Source organism: Phoxinus phoxinus (genome assembly GCF_949152265.1).
Source record: "Phoxinus phoxinus genome assembly, chromosome: 23".
In the NCBI taxonomy this organism is placed as follows: Eukaryota; Metazoa; Chordata; class Actinopteri; order Cypriniformes; family Leuciscidae; genus Phoxinus; species Phoxinus phoxinus.
In genome coordinates, this window is record NC_136898.1 from 6,306,577 (window position 1) to 6,326,436 (window position 19,860).

At 40.5% G+C, this 19,860-nt stretch overlaps 1 protein-coding gene across 8 annotated transcripts in view; it reads left to right on the forward strand.

Annotated features, from left to right (window-relative positions):
• aak1b (AP2 associated kinase 1b) overlaps window positions 1-15,200 on the forward strand; it is a 75,674-nt gene extending 60,474 nt beyond the window's left edge. For 3 of the 8 annotated variants that reach the window (XM_079599906.1, XM_079599907.1, XM_079599903.1), the window contains 5 exons: window positions 2,737-2,841; window positions 3,466-3,567; window positions 4,416-4,526; window positions 4,839-4,943; window positions 13,192-13,926. In XM_079599906.1, the coding sequence (XP_079456032.1) occupies window positions 2,737-2,841; window positions 3,466-3,567; window positions 4,416-4,526; window positions 4,839-4,943; window positions 13,192-13,781 (1,013 nt within the window). In that variant the 3' untranslated portion in view covers window positions 13,782-13,926. Of the gene's footprint in view, window positions 1-2,736; window positions 2,842-3,465; window positions 3,568-4,415; window positions 4,527-4,838; window positions 4,944-6,830; window positions 8,439-13,191; window positions 13,927-15,017 lie in introns of those variants that run through there. The other 5 variants (XM_079599908.1, XM_079599905.1, XM_079599910.1 and 2 more) reach the window with 4 other exon arrangements.
• Window positions 15,201-19,860: the final 4,660 nt, after the last annotated feature.

Sequence of the window (19,860 nt, forward strand, 5' to 3'; positions counted from 1 at the left end):
TACGCTTTCATTAATACCTTGCCAAAATGGTAATTTTAACAAAAGGTCATTTGAGCACATATGCATGCAAGCAGAGGCATCGTGCCCAGTATGGAGACGAAGCTGGTCATAGGTCTGTGCAGAGGACTTATCTAGTTCTGGTTCTTGTGGTCTTTGCTGAGGATCTGTGCCGATGGCTGTCGTGTCGACGAGGCCTTCACAGGGGATTGTCTAGTTGACAGAAACTCTGCTGACCTTCAGGGCTGCGTTTTGGTCGTGTCTAGGTGCAGGTCCAACATCTGATCTGGATACGGACCGGATACGTCTGACTACGGTAATCTCGGGATAAACAGAGAGACTTATATTAGCGTAGTAGATCATTCTTATGATGAAACGAGTACATCGGGTGTTATGGGAAGTGCTCCCCGTTTGGCCTTATTTATCCAGCCTAACAATCCTTTAACAGGTGTGAATTATAGAAATGTGATAATGTGTAACTTGTGTATGCCAGGCTAAAGAGAGTGTTTGGGTGCTAAATAGGAAAAGGATCTACCGCCTGCAGATGATTTTAATATTCTAGCTATTATCAACTGGCCAGAACTTTGAGACGGACTGTAATGCGTTAAGAGCTTGCTCAATTACTGAGGAGCAAACCATTTAGTGCTTTTTAAGTAATTAGCAAATATTTAATTCAAATGGATGCAATGTTTAATAGGAAGATAATGCAGTGTTGACAGAACCGGGCTAATATGGTCATACTTCCTGGTTCTAGTAAGAACTCTAGTTGCTACATTTTGAACCAGCTGGAGTTTGTTTATTAAGCGTGCTGGGCAACCACCCAGTAGAGTATTACAATAATCTAGCCTTGAGGTCATGAATGCATGAACTAACTTTTCTGCATTTGTCATTGAGAGCATATGATGAAATTTAGATATATTTTTAAGATGGAAAAGATCTTAGAAATGTGGCTTTCAAATGAAAGATTTTTTTTATCAAAGAGCACACCCAGGCTCCTAACTGATGACAAAGACTTGACAGAGCAGCCATCAAGTGTTCAGTATTCTAGGATATTATATTCAGAGGTTTTTGGTTCAATAATTAAAACCTCTATTTATTTATTTTCAGAATTAAGTAGTTGTAGATTACTTGGTCATCCGATTTTTATATTGAAAACTAACACCATGCTTTCTAATGGTATCAAATGATTCTATAAGGATAGAATGTACAGGGTGAAAAGCAACAGTCCTACTATTGAGTTAATGATTAATTGAGTAATATTAAGTGTGATTTGAACCATGCCATTGCAATTCCACTAATGCAATGTAATTTTGGAGTCTATTCAAAAGAATGTTGTGGTCGATATAGATACTGGATCTTACTGCTGCATTTGACACTTAACACTAATAGAGAGATACAACCACTATCCGATGATAAGAGTAAATCTTTTGTAACTCTAATGAGGGCAGTCTCAGTACTATGGTACGGTCTAAATTCTGACTGGAAATCCTGGCAGATACCATTTCTTTCTAAAAAGGAACAGTTGTTAGGATACAGCCTTTTCTAGTATTTTTGACAGAAAAGGGAGATTCGAGATCGGTCTGCCATCAACTAGTTCTCTAGTTTAATAACAGCCTAATGACAATGATGAACTAATAATATTAATAAGAGGATCTATAACTTCTAAAAGCATCTCTTTCAGTAGCTTAGTCGGTATATGTTGTTTATTTTGATGATTTAACAAGTTTAGACTATTATTCCTCTCCTATAGCAAAGAATGAATGGAATTTTTCCTCAGGGAGTCTATAGTGCAATGTCCAATGCGCTACTTTAGTAGACGTTTGCAAGGTTATAATTTTCTCTCTAACAGTATCAATCTTGCAAGTAAAGAAATTCATAGTCATTTCTGCTGTGCTGTTTGAAAACATCTGAAGTTGAAGCTTTATTTCTTGTTAATTTAGTCACTGTATCAAATAAATGCCTAGGGTTGTATTTGTTTTCTTCCAAGAGTCAAAAAGTAAACGCATAGAGCAGTTTTAAGGCCTTTCTGTATGCAGTAATACTGTACTTCCATGAAATGCGAAATACCTCTAGTTTTATTTTCTTCCAGCTGTGTTCCTTTTTTCCTGCTGCTCTGTTGAGGGTGTGAGTGTGCTAGTTATACCACACCGTCTGACTATTTTCCTTAAAATTCTTAATGTACAAAGGAGCTACCGTGTCTAAGTGCTGGAAAAGAGAGTCAATAGTTTCTTTTGCAACATCGCATTCTTCTAAGATATCTGGTTTGCTGAGGAGTTGAAACCGATCAGGAAGATTATTTATAAAGCAATCTTTAGTGGTAGAAGTGATAGTTCTACCATATTTGTAACAGGGAGTTGTTTTTGCAGCCTTGGCTAAATGGAATATACACGAGAATAGATAATGATCTGAGATGTCATTGCTCTGCTGCAGAATTTCAACGCCCTCAACATCGATTCCGTGTGACAATATTAAATCTAAAGTTTGATTATTACTATGAGTGGGTAAAATAATGTGTCTTTTACATTGTGCACTTGGCCTGAATTGTGCAATTTATAATTTAGACCCATCGATAATTCTTCTGCGGTTTATTTCCGTCTCTGCAAGTTACCTTTTTCTAATCACCAGTCTTGCTTTCAAACCCTCCATTGTCCTTTCCCTTTCCTCTTAGTTTATGCATTGGCTACATTTCGGTGTGTTTATTCTGGCTAACACTCGCTGTTTCCACTGGCTGACTTACAGAGAAGCTGATAGAGGGCCTGAAGTCTCCAGATACCTCTCTCATGCTGCCTGATCTGCTGTCCATGGACGACCCCTTCGGCAGCTCCATGGACGACACCAGAGGTGGTAAGCTCTCACTGACTGTCTTTCTGTGTGCTTGCTCCTTTTACAAAAGCTATACTAAACACTTTCGTATTCTCTGAGACAAAGGATATTTTCTATATTCATCCAGTCCCTGTATTTGTGATAGCTTGCAATTTTCTCCTCTTGCCACATACAATTTAACTTGAGGCAAAAATGGATTTGTATAGGCATTGTGAAATCAACACAAAAGGCTGAAACGACAGTTATAGCTGTGTGTTATGGAATTGCCTTGGAAGAAAAAGCTGAGTCATTTAGTAATGGGTCCCCGAAATATTGTGTATTTAAAAAAAGATGAGGGGGCTAAGCACCGAACTCTGATGTACACCTGTAGTTTGTTTATATGACTTGCACACCCCTCCTCTCCAAGATACCTTGAATAATCTATTCATCATGTTGGGCTCAAAGTAGTGAAAGGAAGTTCTTATGATGTCCATTGTTGAGAAAATAGACAGGGTCCAGTGAGTCACAAGGCATCACAAGATCCAGCAGAAAAATGGTTTGAATTGTATATAAAAGATTCCGGTGATGTGTTTGATGATTTTTTAAAAAACTTTAGATTGTGGCATCATCTGTTTTCTTTGACTTTCCTCTCTCTCCTACTCCCAGTCAAAACAGACGTGTGTTTGGACTCTCTGATTCCTGGCTTGGAGCCCCCTCAGGCTCACCTGCATCCTGTGGAGGCTGAACCAGTATTATCAGCACTGGCAGGTAAAAATAGGCATCATAGATTGGCAGAAGAACCTCTGCCTAGCATTATAACACCCTGTCGGATATTCAGTGGTGACAGAATGTTTTCTTTGTGCGGAGAGAGTGCCTGAGGCTATGACTGATTTCACACATTAAAACCCTGATACCCTAATCCTTTCCCCCTCCACATTATGCACAATGTACCTTAAGCAGTTAATTTCAGATGTGCTCAAATGGGTCATATCATGAGGAAATTTTCTTCAACTTTAGATATAAGTTACTTCAGTGTACTTTGAAAAACTGTAATGGTCCAGTCATATTGAAGGCAAAATTCAGCTATATAAATTGCATTTAGGAATTTTGGGTAAAACTTCCCCATTCAGATTTGGCAACAGGTTCAAGTTGGCCACGCAGAATAGAAAACTGCTTGGTTTGAAAGTGACTTCTGTGTGAGTTGTGCTTCATACATCGCTACACTATTGACAAACAATAGACCTTTTTTGGACTACAAAATTCTATATATTGAAACTAAGTTGCCACATCTTGCTGACAGATGTTGAACACATATGTATTACATTTCCACATACACCTGTTTGGTGTATATGGGGAAGCAAAAACTTTGGTTGAATCAGCATCTCTGAAAATTCATCAAAAATGATAATTTCATTAAATTCTGAGGGTCAGAAAAATAGTAGGAAATGGTTATGATGATAAACTATATTGACTTTTTAGCACAAAATCCTTCAACATTATAAGTGGACCACGAAAAACATAAATAACATGATTTTAACCCCCTGATTTTTTTATGTACCGTAGTTAGCATCTTTGTGATTTAATGTTTTCGTGCGTTTCTCTCCACTGCACTACAGACCCTTTGATTGGTGAGGACTCCCTGCTTGGCTGTTCACTCCCCTGTGGCTCCGCCTCCTGTCTGGATGACTTTGCAGCTGTCTCAGGAGGCATCTCCCAGAACATACCAGGTACAACCAATAATTTTTTGTTTTTCTGGCACTTATAGCTTATATGCCTTGGTGCAGCATATAACTTGGGGACAACACTGAACATTTTACTGGTATAAAAAATGAAAAGTAATTATTATTTACATACCATATGGACTTTCTTGACATTCATTTAGCTTTTGAAAAGTGTCAGCCACAAACATTAATGTTAAGCTTTCAGGGTTTACATCATGCTAACAGTGCTGTATTTTTCTCACCCATCTGTTTTTCTCTACCACCCTCCCATCTTTTACCCATAAACTGTCATTTTCCCCAACCTTCATCACCTCTAAGCTGCAGACTCCTGTTTGATCTCAGGCTTTGAGCCTCTGGGCGCTGAGACAGCCAATGAAGATGAATTTGACCCCATACCAGTATTGGTCTCCAAGAACTCCCAAGGTAAAGCTTTGAGGAACCAAATCCTCTTTCTGAGAATGAGTGAGCAATTTGCTTCTGGGTCATTCCGTGTCAACTCAACCAGACGTCCCCGGTTCAAATTTTTTATTTTGTTTATTGTTTTTCTGTAGAAAGACTAACATAAATAGTGATGAAAGCATCATATTAAATGTCACAGATGTACATTTACTGAGTAATCCACTATTTTGTTGAGGGGCTCAAAATGACAATTTTAACCTGAGATTTGGAGCCAAATTTGAGGGGTGTAAAATACTGTAGAAAGATGGCAGCAGCATATATTTTTTAAACAGAGATTTGTACATCTATTAAACATCTATTAGTAAAATCTGCTGACTTTAGCAACATTGTTTAGCAATCTTTTTTTTGCCTCAAGTTTGCCTGCCTATAACTCAAGAAGCATTAAAGATATCTTAATATCCTTAGGCATGCAAACTTGAGGCAAAATAACACAAGTGCTTTTTGTCATTTTTGAATCACCGTTAGCATTTAATGATATAAAAATTGAAGATATTATGTTTGTCTTTGTACTGAAAGCCAGGGAAGTTTCCGAAATTTGTTTGATTTGACACAGAATGACCCTTTTCACTCTCATTGTAATGAAAGAAAGCAGTTAGTACATATATGTGTGACCTGTATATTTTGCACACGTTTTTTTATTTTTGGCAGTTGCGAAAATTCCGAATTGAGATGTTTTGTTCAAGGCAGATGAGCCATTTTGCACTCATATGGCTTGGGATGGGAGTCGAATCGAAATTCTTTTTTTTCAGTTCCACTTTAGGATTCGTTATAATATCTTATAAGATAAATATATTCTTCAACCGTACATTGTCAATTCAATAAATATCTTCAACCGTACATTGTCATTTAAAAAACCCATCCAATATTTCACAGATTTAAGCCTCATGCATGCATAATAGTGTAACTAGTTTGAAGTTCACATGACAAAAGTAATTACTTGCATTTACATTTATTCATTTAGCAGATGCATTTATCCAAAGTGACTTAGAATTGAGGAATACATCAAGCGATTCATCTTACGAAGGCCAACGTTTCAGTCATCGGTCAAGATAGTACAAGATATTACTTGTCAGATATTATATTGACACAAAAGAGTCATTCTTCCCCAAATCAGATTACACTGGATGCAATGTATATATTTGTTATTGTGTATAACAAGTGAGGACTTTTCAAAGGAATATGCATTTTTGTGTTCTTTGTTTTTATCAGTATCAATGCAGACAAGCCAGTTTTTTAGTATAATTTATATATTATTATAGCACTTATGTTGAGTTAGCTTTTCCCCCAGCTGTTATTCTTAATCAGTCTTTCATTCTTATTAAATATTTTCATGTTGTTTTCATTTTCTTTATTTCAATTTTAGTACTTATTTTTTCAGATAGTTGCCAGCCAAGGCAATGTGCCTAATTTTCATTTGTTATTTGTATCTAATACTTATTTCTTCTATTTTAGCTATTTCATTTACCAAAAACGATTGAATAGCGTTAGTTAACAATAACAACACTGAGACGAGTTTACGTTTTTTTACCTTGACTTGTAGATTCAGTAGTGGTGCAGGAAACACTGAGAGGTACTACTAAACATTAACATGTGCTTTTTGTGATCTTTAATTGAGTGAAACCTCATCTATAATTACTTTATAGTTTGTTTAAAAGAAATCAGCTCCCAAGATCTCGATTCCCAACCCTACGCGCGATCTCTCGTAACATTCTCTCTTGACTTTTGGTGAACATCTACTTACCTTTGTGTCTTTCTCTCCCTCTCTCCTCTGCTGTCCCCTTCCTCGGTCTCGATTTGACTGTCCTCCCTTTCCTCCTCCCCTAACCTTCCTGTCCATCTGGCCTCTTTTAGGAGGTCACTCTCGCAGTAACAGTGGCAGTTCTGAGTCCAGCCTGCCCAACCTGGCCCGTTCCCTGCTGTTGGTGGACCAGCTCATCGACCTCTAGGCCCTACAGATAACTCCCGTTGCGCTGAAGATGACGTCAACCGCTGTAGTCTTCTGCCTTTAACCATGAATCCCTCCTCCTATCATTTGTCCTATCCTCCACCCTCTATCATGGTCCATTTCCTTCTTTAATCAGTTGTTCATCTTTCCATTCTTCCTGCTCGTCACATCTTACGTTTTTATTCTTTCCCTGTCACTTTATTCCTTCAGTTCTTGTCGTCATCAGCATCATCGCTCATTTGATTTGACGTCCTCCACATTCCTACCCTGCACCATGCCATTTCTCTCCCTGATGAGTTTATGTTCAACTTTTTTCATTCGAGTTTAGTGCGACCTTTTTCTACAGGCTCAAAATCCGATTTCCTCTGGCATCCATATCTGTGCTTCCTTTGGACACGCATTTCATCCGCCTCGCGTGCAAGCTTCAAACATCAGATGTTTGCCCGATCCTTCTTCTCTTCAGTCTTTATCTGTGTATTCAATGGCACTCAGGAAGCTCGTCTCCAGATTAAACACACATGGGTTTTAGTACAAGGGAACCAAATGTTTACAGACAGGAATATTTTTGCTGGATGTTTACAGATCTGCAGGTAGGCAAACACAGCTTGTAAGAATTTATCTTCATCCAGACTGAGCGCAGGGTACGAACAGATCTTAACACTTCGTGTAAAGCTGACCAGAAACTCCTCATTGCCATCAGTGGTACCCGTTTTCACCATCTCATGACCTCCAGACCATCATTCCTCTGTTATTTCTTTGTAAATAGCTCTATTGATGTTGTACGTTGGCTCGAAGCTATGTAAATTGATGTATATCTGCAGTATTCGACTCTCCCGCCCTCGAAAGTGATTTGTTCTTCCTGTGTATAAAGCATCTGGTCCAAATGTCCAGCCATTCCTTCAGAGATCCCCTTCGTCTCACCCCATAATATACATGGAGAATAATTTAAAATAAATATTTCATATAAGGTTAAGATTATATGTGAATATGAATAGAGTGTTAGAGAATGAATGTATGAATCGAGTATCCATATATAAATGCAGATATGTGTATATGAAACCTATTTAAGAGGAAACTTTATCTCTTTGTTCTGTGTGTTGAGACGTGTTTGCGAATGTAAATTTGTCGGTTTCATCTTCAACGGCCATCGCTGAACAAAGTCGGTTAAGAAAAGAGGACAATCTCGAAGCATCGTGACACGGTTCGCGAGCAAATCGGCTGGATTTGTTTTCGGGTTTCATTGCCTTTTATTCTCAAGACATTTATCAACAGAAACAGGTTGTAGTCGAGGAAAATCCTCAACGCTGTACGTATACCATCTCCTCCTCCGAACTACCGCCCGATGCCATGCTTTCTTGCACAGTTCTCGTGAATCAGACGCATATCGAAGCATGGCAGCTATTATGAATATGAAGTTACGACATGTCTGTGGCCAATCTTCATATCAGTACTGTACGTATGTGTGTGCGTGTATGTGTGGACGTGAGGTAAATAAATAGCTAGTCTTAGTTGTTGAAAGTGGTGGGGTGGTTTTGTCTTTGACATGGTTTAAGGCCCCGCAGCAGGCACCTCGGTTTCAAGCACAGGTTCTCCTCATTCACTGAGTCTTTAGACGTTGAAGCACCTGATTGAGAGCAGGGGAAATGAAGAGCAGAATCCCGATCGGTGAGAAATGCTGTAGAATTGAACGTTCTGTAATCATAAAACAATATCAGCTTTTTGACATTGGAATCTGTAAATGCCATTGAAATGAGTTCCCCAGATGCATAAGAGCAACTGCAGTAGGGCTGGGCGGTCGGATAGAGATTTTGCTATGCGCTTTATATCACTTTAGATATATTTGCACGGCTATAATACATTAACTGCTTTTCCCATGCTGTCAAATTTGGCTTATCTGATCAGAAATGATTCTGGTTTAATTTGACTGGTTTTAATTTTTTTTTTTTTTTTTTTTTTACTTACAAAATGTTACTTTTTTTTTTTTTACATTCGATGCTGTGTGTGTGAGTGTGTGTGTGTATATATATATATATATATATATACTAATATTTAATATTTATATATATATAAAATGAATTGTTGGTAAGAATTTTTTGGTACCACTTTATTACAATAAGGTTTAATTGGTTAACATTAGTTAACTGCATTTGTTACCATGAACTAGCAATGAACAATGCTTATACAAAATGTATTAGTCTGTTAATGTATACATTTACAAATACATTATAAAAATCTAAAGTTGTACATGTTAACATCAGTTAATGTTCTGTGAACATTTTTATTAGCTTACATTAACAAAGATTAATATATGTTGTAAAAATATATTGCTCATTGGTAGTTTGTGTTAACTACATTACTAATGTTAACTAATAAGACCTTATTGTGAAGTGTCGCTTTTTTAATGTTTTTGAGAGAAAACAAGAGTTAACCTTATGCTCACTAAGGCTGCATTTATTTATTCCAAAATACAGTTAAAACCGTAATATTGTGAAATATCATTACAATTTAAAAATAACCGATTTCTATTTGAATATATTTTAAACTATAATTTATTCCTGTTTCATTGCAATTTGTTGGTCAAAAAAATAAGTATTTTTTTTATGTTGAAAACGGTTGTGCTGCTTAATAAAATAACAGCATTTATTCTAAATAGAAACCCCAAATTTTTGAATGCATGTATGTGCGTGTGTGTACCTTGTGTTACAAATCTTATCTTAATGAGATAAACAAATCAAATGTAGTACCTTTTCTTTTGTATTCAACCGGTTTAAAAACAAACATTACCAAAAGTATGTGTGTATATATATATATATATATATATATATATACACTGAGATAAAAGATATTAGTCATACCGCCCATCCCTAAAGTGCAGTAATGAAACCAAAAAAACAAAACAATTCTTCAAGCTTGGGATATTTGATGAGGCATTGGTGAAGAACCACAGAATAGCACTGCACGTCAAGAGGAAAAGAGATGCTGCCGGGTCTCCGTTACTGATGTTTGTTGTTGGCAGTGTGGATTTCTGAGATTTCTATATCCTCGCCTCTCCTCTGTACAGCCGTCCGCAGACTCTCATGTTAACCTATGCAATCCTAATGCTTCATCTTGTAGTTCTCAGTAGAGGTCTTTGCCCCGCGGGTAGTGTTTGACTTGTGTTGTTGTGCAAAAATCAAAGATTCCTTTTATGTGCTGTTTTTGTTCAGAGAAAAAAAAACAATATTTATGACCATGTTTATCCCCAGAGTTGGAACCTCATTGGTCTCTGTAGCAAACACCCTCAGCCCAGTGTTAGAACAGTAATGGGTTCATGTGCACCTTCTATTTTTGTCAAAACCAATAAACAAAGAAAGGGGTGGTAAATAAACATGTAAATGTGAATGTAAATTGTGCCGGTGTTCTTTTTCTTTTGTCTGTTGAAACTGCGCACTTTGTTGTCAAGCTAATCGTGCATTGAAATCTTCTACATGTGAACCACTGTTGAATAATATTAATAATAATCCAATATGTAAATATGAAATGCTGTTATAATATATATTTTATATTTAGATATTGGATTATACATTCAAAATATGAATGTGTAGTCAGATTATTTAAACTATATTTTAGTTATGAAATTTGTGTTGATCAACAAATAGAAAAATGGGCAGGGGGGGGGGATGTAGGAAAAGAAAAAATAATTGAAATAACTGTTTACTATATTCTGTGAATATTTATTGTGAAATGCGCTATACAGATGCACTTGAATTGTTAAAAATATCCACCTTTTTTATTATTTTAGAAAGGCCAACATATTTATCAGCTTCTTTTTGTGATTCACATCGGTGATACTCAGGCCTCTGTGTGTTCCTGTAAGACTGCGGTCATGTAGTGGGCATAACAAATGTAATGATATATTGAAGGATTACTTGGGTGTAAAACAGTTCTCTCTTTCTTATCACGTTACAACTTCTTGCTGGAGGTCTGGCTGACTCAGCCGCGTCTTCTCCAGGTAAGTTTTCTTCATCAATGTTGTGTTCTTTCTCACTCCTTCCTTCCTTTGTCATTCGAGCATTCATTCGAGCATATACACTTGTATAGGAGAATTGCACATTCACACAAAAACGTTTCGATGAAGGAAATGGATTCCGGGCAGACACAGAAGGCGAGGTGGCTGAACTCCTTCATTTACTCTCCCTCATGTTGTTCATAAACCTGCAGAATCACAAGACAAAAGCACTGGCCTTTCTGCCTCCATTTGGGCGCATCTTACAAAACATTATTCAAGGACGTCCGAGTACCTTCTGGTTTTATGTCCTTTGTTGCAGAAGCCTTGATCTGTATGCTTCCAGACCTGAATCAGCCTTAACCTTTTAAATATTAATCTTAGGTATGTTCTTATTTTTAGTCATAAACGAACCATCATTCTCTTTCAAGCATAGTGTTTTACAAGTCTGTGTAGCCAAACTTGCCAGGATGCCTGTAGGTATTTTGCCTTTTCAGGAGATTTTATAGAGTTTCATTCCATTAAAATCACTTGAGACTTTAATTGACCTCTTAAAGCGTCAAGTTCATGAATAAATTAGGGCTTTGAAGCAAGAGTAGCCTAATTTGGTACTGCGCTTCAGGCTGGTATTCAGTAACACAAAAACAGTCTTCCTCAAAGGCTTGATTATCTATTCTACACATTTGAAGAATTCACAAGCAGGTCCTCATGCTGCTTTATACAAATGACCTGTTTTGTGATTGGCTTACCTCTTTGCATGTGAAATGGGTAGCAGGTTGATAAAGAGGATAAATGTGGTCATCATGTAAATGTTCACATTGTTTGGACCTCTATAGAGGATGTTTCTTTGAATGGTCTGGTTGGACTGGTGATGAAGGTTTTCGTGAAAAATGATTGCGAATTCAACCGTAAAAGACTGCAAAAATGCTACATTAAAAACCTGTTAATTAGTTAATCTTAAAGGGATAGTTCACCCAAAATGTTTGTCATTTACTCACCCTCATGTTGTTCCAAACCTGTATGAGTTTCTTTCTTCAGCTGAACACAAAATATATTTTAAAGAATGTTGGTAACCAGACAGTTGGCAGTAGGCATTGACTTTCATAGTATTTATTTTCCTATAATGGAAGTAAACGACTACCATCAACTGTCTGTTTACCAACATTCTTCAAAATATCTGCTTTTGTGTTCAGCTGAAGAAAGAGACTCACACAGGTTTGGAACAACATGAGGGAGAGTAAATGATGACTGAATGAATTCATTTTCATTTTTGAGTGAACTATCTCTTTAATTTCCTTTACATCAGTGGTGTCCGAACTCAGTCCTGTAGGAACACTGTCCTGCAGAGTTTAGCTCCAGCTTGCCTCAACACACCGGCCTGGAACTTTCTAGTCTTGTTTCTAGTCCTGCTAGTCTACCTAGCAAGAATGTGGCTGTGTCCGAAATCACCATCTTCACCCTAATCGACTATTCCCTACATTAGTCCAATAATATAGTTCACTTGAGGGAGTGAATGAAACCGGGTGAGCGAAATCGGACACTGAGTGCGCCAGAAGGGATACTACTTTTTCATAGTTTGTTCTTGCTGTTTAATAATAACTTAAACCTTAGCAAACTGGCAACTCCAGTAGTAATGAAAAGACGCTGTCATGGAAACTGTACAAACCTTACTTAAACATGAACCTTACATTATACCTGTATGATATTACACTGTAACCACATTGAACCAGCGGTTTGGAAAATGGATTGATGATTCAGCTGCAGCGCCATCTTCTGATGACACATGGAAATTCATTCAGTACGCGACTCTCAGTGCATTATGGGTGGCCTAGCCGTTGAGCGTACATCGGTTGTATTGCAGTGCATTGTGGGATTGAATGAGTGCACTCGATTATGTCCACTATGGTTTCGGACCCCACTACAAATGGCTGTCCCCTCAGATGCCCTATTTAAGGGTGTAGGGCCGATTTCGGACACAGCCCTTGATGAACTGTTTTAGGTGTTTAGTTGTGGTTGGAGCTGAACTCTGCAGGACAGTGGCCCTTCAGGAGCAGGATTGGACATTAAAATCACTGTTGCACACAGTGTCATACACAGAAGAAGAAAAAAACACCATCACTGTAACACAATTGAAACTAAAATGGTCACTTAAAGAAGCGAGTAAAATGTTGCTTATATTTTTGTAAAAAAAAAAATTTTTTACTGTAAATTTCACTTTTTTATAGTATGGAAAAGCAAGTGTTCTCTCCTTTTATTTGTTGTGCTCTTATTCTCTTTTGCAGATGATCTTCCTAATGTGAACGGCTACGCATTGGCACCGGGAGCCAGTGACGTCCAGAGCTCAGAGGTTCCTTCAGAAGAAGAAGAGGTTCTGCACACGTGCGGTGGCTCAAAGCTTCTACTGCTGGACTCCAAACTCAACGCAACCGCTCTCAAACTCTCGCCATCATCCTCTCCAGACGTTTTCTCAAGTGCCCCATTCCCTGGATGTGGGCGCGACGGTAGGGACATCTTCACCAGTGCTCCCTTTCCCCAAATTCAACGAGCCCACACGCAGCCTGACATCTTCCTCCAGGCGCCCTTCTGCAGGAAGAATGATCCACAACATCTCACAAGATGCTCGAATGGCAACGAGCCCATCTTGCCCCATCCACCTGTGCACAGTCAAATCCGGTTTCCCTATTGTTCTGAGGCTCCGATGCCCCAGCAGCCCATCGCCGCCCATCGCGTGGTCTCCAGCGTGGGCCAGCAGGCAGCCGTGAGCTCCGTCCCCGTCGGACCCCTTCACTCCTGGACGGTAGGTGTTCGAGCGGTGATGGACCCCTTCCTGGCGGCCCCGTTCCAACCTCGGGGCCCATTGGGAAAGCCTTAATGTTTGAGAATGTTGCGAGTGCCCCTTCTTGCCGCCCCATTGCTGGTCGTGTCTGTGGCAAATCTGGCGTAGTCTATCGTGAGACGACTACCTCAGCCCTCGTGATGCCTCATCTGGTGTTTCCACAGCACTTTAGCTCCGCTTCACTCCGATGTTCTGCATCCGTGCATCGCGCCACCAGACATGTAGAGAGCCGTTTCATTTTTATGATATAGAGGTCTATTACCCACATGTATTCATCCATTTCTGGTTTACACAAGCTTTTTTATATCATATGTAGTAAATTATTTCTTACTTCTACATTGAGTCCAGTATTAAAAGGACATAAAAATTTGAAAATGAAGGAAGTTTAATGTGTGGTCACATTAGCGAAATGTAGGCAAAATTTTGCAGGCAAAAAAGTTCCTTTTCCATTGTCAATAGTAAAGCGATGGGTTACACTTATGTTAAGGTGACGTAGTTACAATGTACTCCCTTAAATAAGTACTGAGTAATATTAATTAACTACATGTACTTACTATAGAGTTATGGTTTGGTTTAGGGTTAGTAACTTGTAATCATGCATAATTTACTGTTATTACTATAGAAGATTACACTTTATTTTAAGGTGTCTGTGTTACAGTGTAATAATGCATTTAAGTACTGTAATAATCAACTACTTACTATACGGTTAGGGATAGGTTTGGGTTTGGTTTAGGGTTAGTTGGATGTAATTATGCATAATTTGTAGTTATTTCTACAGTAACACGTGTAACATGGACACTGGTAAATAAAGTGTGACCCTATAGAATGTACATGCAGTAACGTGTAACTATCACCTTAAAATAAAGTGTTATTCTACTCGAATAGAAGTCACTTTTAAACCAAGAAACTTCCTTGTGGTCGGCGCTGCAAATTTGCACGACCAACTTGAACGAAAGCAAAATCTGGATCGGAACGTTTTCACCCAATCGCACGCATTCCTATTGAATTGAATGGAATTCGCATGTGAAATTTTGCAGTGCAATGTTAAATGTGACTGCACCTTTGCTCTGTTTACTGGTATTTTTGTATAAGGGAGCAGCTGATGAGACTATTTAAAGGGGTTAGACTTTTTGTAGTACTAACTTCCCTTTTGATTCTCAAAGCAGGCAGAATACCCAGAACCTTGTGACGGTTGTGATGAGGCCTTACGTAGGTAAAAATGGCTGGAGAATAATGTTTCTTTGCTGATATTGTGCTTTTCTTGAACCTAAGGTACTGTAGACGTTTCTAAGCAGGGCTGGAATGGACTGAAAGTAACTGACGGGCACATCCACACCGTCTGGTGTGAAAACATTGAAGCACTTTTACAATCTGTAGTCGTGGATATACTAGTTTTGCTATATAACAATCTGCTGTATATTCACTGTATATTCCTTACATGATAAAGACTTTGTTAAAATGTCTTGTCTTTGACTCTTCCTTCATAACTTAATATTAATCATCCTTTGAACTCCTGCAGGACTTGAAGGCTGAAGCGTCAACCAGAAGTTATTTTCTTTATGTACAGTTTATATATATATATATTACACTTTTTTATTTATTTATATCACTTCGCCAGTTTATTGCTTCAGTGTTTTGATCAAAAGCTTCACGTCTATCAAAAATTCAGAACTTATTGGATTTTTTGGTGTACAAAGGAAAATATTTTTCTCTGTGTGTGTGTGTGTATATATATATATTTTTTTTTTGCGTTTGAGGATCAACATCAAGACCATGTCTATCAATTTTATTTATGGATCTTTCACGGAGAATGAGAAAAAATGTATAGGCTTGTAGCTACATTTTCACACATTGAATAGGCCTTGAGAAAACTACGCTTTAGAGGTGAAAATACCAGCAGCTCCTTTTATTTAATTCATACTTAGTAAGGTGTGATATAAATGCATTCAGTGTCTGGCAGAATATAAATATATCTTGCATTAATGAATCACAGGACATAGGGAGTTTTGTTCAGAAATGATACAGCCATTAAGCAGCAGCAAGGTGTTGAACTCAGCCAGTGTGCTGCTATTGGCCAGTTCCACCTGACGACTGCTGGCAGATTCCACTGCTTTTGAAGAGCTCAAGAACTTCTTAAGTTCTTTTTTTCAAGTTGCTTGACGGGAATTCTGGGACTGAACCGCCTGCAGGTTGGTTTCATATATTCGCCTTCACTGATCACTTTATTCAGTCCTCAGAAAACACTAAAATAGAAACATCAGAACGTATTTGCTTTTCATGTTAGAAGCTTCAATGCCTACTTTAATACATTTCAAGGCAGAACGGCCGGCCATGTATTCTGTTTTATGCAAATCCTATTATATTATATATTATATCGGTTTCCAATATATTTCTCTACTTGTGTCTGTAATTCGGAGGGTTTACACGACAACAATGTAGGCTACTAAGAACAGAAAAGTTTTTCCTTTGTATTTTTCATGTACAGACAACGTTTTCCTAAGGCCTATTTACTTTTTGTGAAAGTCGAGCTGTATTTTATTTTTATTCTCCATCAAAAATCCTTTAATTAATTTTTGATGGACATGCTTGATCCTCAAACAAAATACACACAAAAAAAACTTGTGTCTCAGGGGCGTTTTCTCTGAGGAGGCAAGGGAGGCAGTGTCTAAAAGTAACACTGTCCAACAGCGACACCCGCGGGTTAAGTTACAGCGGGAGGCTTGCCTCCCTTGAGCCCATTGACTTTTAACAGATCCCCTAAAGCGTGTGCAGGGTTTGGTGGGGGGTTATAGTGGTGCAAGTGTGACGTCAACCGAGAGTTAGCATCGCACTGGCTCCCTCGACAAAAAAAGATGTTGATTTTTAAGCTTTTGGATTATCGCATAAAACAAGCTCTGTGATCAACGAAGGTTTATGAAAACAGTGTAGTGTAAATGACCCCGACACTTCTCTAAACACAGTAGCCTATCAGAAATTACACTCAAGACTGTTGACACCATTTTCAACTAAAAACTGAAAACTTTTTGTGCGTTTTGGCCATTCATGCGTGATAACAGCGTTTTGGGGGACCTGAAAAAGCCAACTTTTTTTTAGTTTTTGGGAAAACAATTCCCTTTTCTCTGTGTCAACTACCAAAAACGTACTCGGTTACTAACGTAACCTCGGTTCTCTCTAGGAGAGGGAACGAGTACTGCGTCGAAAGAACGCTACGGGAAAGATATTTCTTTGTCGAGATTGAAGCCAAAAATTAATCCTTAATTTTGTAATATTGTAAAACGCTTTTCTGAAGCATACAACCTAGGCGGAGCAATACAGCTCACCCATTGGCTGCTCTGCCAGAAAAGCACAGCCTATGCGAGGCCAGGACGCTGACCAATGAGGACGCTTCGCGCCCTTCTGCGTCACCTCCCGCCCAAACAGGCGTGGCCTAGGCCTATAAATACGAGCATAGCTGTCTAACACGCCGATTTTCGTCAATGAAGCGACGCAGCGTGGACACGCACGGCATGAGACGCAGTACTCGTTCCCTCTCCTAGAGAGAACCGAGGTTACGTTAGTAACCGAGTACGTTCTCTTACGTAGAGTTCTCTCGTACTGCGTCGAAAGAACGCTACGGGAACCCTATGCAAACCGCCGTGCGTGTTCTTGGATCGACACAGACACCTAAGGGCGCGCGCGCCCTGGTATACAAGCGCCTACCCCAAGAAGTATAAGGAGAGCGGCTAAAATAGCATCATCCCTTATAGTAGTGCCTCTCAAGGCATAATAGCATATATATGTAAATATAGATATATATGAGGGGTAATAGCATGCTCATGGGACACATTGTCAGTGAGTGATGCTTAAAACATTGAAGTGACCTGGGCCGCAGCGCGGGGCAGGAGCACTTATACATATTAGACATTGAAGTGACCTGGGCCGCAGCGCGGGGCAGGAGCACTTGTACATATTACCATTGAAGTGACCTGGGCCGCAATGCGGGGCAGGAACACTTATACATAGTCTTCTAGACCGAGAGCAGTTTAGCCTGCAACGCAGGAACCTCTAGGTTATAGAACCTAATAAATGTAGACGGGGAGGCCCAGCCTGCCGCCATACAGATATCTTGTAACGAGATTCCGCTATACCAAGCCCATGAGGAGGCCATGCCTCTCGTGGAATGTGCTCTGATGCCCAAAGGGCATTCCAAGCCTCCAGATGCGTAGGCTAGCGCAATGGCGTCCACTACCCATCGAGACAGACTCTGTTTCGTTGCGGCTCGTCCCTTGGAGCGCCCGCTGAACGAAACGAAGAGCTGCTCCGTCTGTCGAAAAACAGCGGAGCGGGACACGTAAGCTCTTAATGCCCTGACCGGGCAAAGGGAGCTATTTCCGTCCTCTGAGGCCGGCAGGGCCGACAGGGAGATGACCTGAGCCCTGAACGGTGTGTTGAGGGACTTAGGCACGTACCCATGCTTCGGTTTCAACACGACTATAGAGTCGTTTGGCCCGAACTCCATACAAGAAGCTCTCACTGAGAGCGCTTGCAAGTCTCCCACACGCTTCACTGAAGCGAGAGCCAAAAGAAACACGGTCTTGAGAGACAGGTGTTTCATGTCAACTGAGTGAATAGGCTCGAAAGGGGCCCCTTTCATAGCGTTCAACACTGTAGAAAGGTCCCACACGGGGACTGAAGGAGGCCTTGGAGGGTTTAACCTCCTGGCGCCTCTCAGGAAGCGGACCACCAGGTCGTTCCTGCCTAGTGAACGGCCAAGCGTTGGATTAACGAACGCTGATATGGCAGCCACATAGACTTTGAGCGTGGATGGGGTTCTTCCCTTATCCAATAGCTCTTGCAAGAAGGAGAGAATCTCCGGTTCTCCACACTGAAGTGGTGACAGACCTTGATCTGAACACCATCCAGAGAACACCGACCATTTGGAAGCGTAGAGCCGTCTAGTAGACGGAGCCCTAGCTTGTTCGATCGTGTCTAACACTCCTCTTGGGAGGTTAGCGGGTACCCGTTTATGGCCCATACGTGTAGGGACCAAAGCTCGGGGTGAGGATGCAAAATCGAGCCCTTGGCCTGTGAGAGGAGGTCTCTCCTCACTGGTATCGGCCACGGGGCAGTACTTTTCAGTCGCATCAAAGCTGGGAACCAGGTCTGATTCGTCCAGTATGGAGCAACTAGTAGTACTGAGCATCCGCTCTCCTTGATACGCTCCAGCACTTGAGGCAGGAGTGAGACAGGAGGAAAAGCATAGAGCGGACGGCGGGGCCAGACTCTGGCCAGCGCGTTCGTGCTCTTCGAAAAGAATTCTGGGCAGTGAGCGTTTTCCTGGTTTGCAAACAGGTCTATTTCCGCTCTGCCGAACGTTTTCCACAGCAGACGCACCGTCTGTGTGTGTAGGGACCACTCTCCCGTAGGAACGTTGTTCCGTGAGAGTCTGTCCGGGCCTACGTTCAAGTGGCCTGGCACGTGCATTGCTCTTAACGAGCGCAGGTTGTGCTGGGCCCACACCAGTATGCGTTCCGCTAACCTGAATAGGTTCCGGGATCTCACGCCACCCTGGCGGTTTATGTAGGCTACTACCGACATGTTGTCCGAGCGGACCAGGACGTGGTGTCCTTTTATCCGGGGACAGAAGCGCCTCAGCGCAAAGTCCACTGCCATCATTTCCAGGCAGTTTATGTGCGGTAGTTCGGCTCGCTCTGACCACTGGCCAAAGAGCGGACTGCCGTCGAGCAGTGCTCCCCAGCCTGAGGTGGACGCGTCCGTGGACACCACCTTTAGGCTCGAGGAAGTCCCCAGGCTTACACCTGACCGGTACCAGTCTGACGCTCTCCATGGTGTCAGGGCTGAAATGCATTCCTGAGTGACCTTGAGGCGATAACGACCGTGTAACCATGCTCGGCGCGGTACGCGCGCTCTCAACCAGAACTGTAGTGGGCGCATGCGCAGCAGGCCCAACTGCAGCACTGTTGAGGCTGAGGCCATGAGGCCCAGCATTTTCTGAAATCTCCTGAGTGGCACTATGTGGCCGCTGAGGAAGGATTTCGCCATTGCAGGGTATTTTGCCTGCGCTGTGATGACAGCTGTGCTGTCATAGACAGTGAGTTCAGATCCAGTCCTAAAA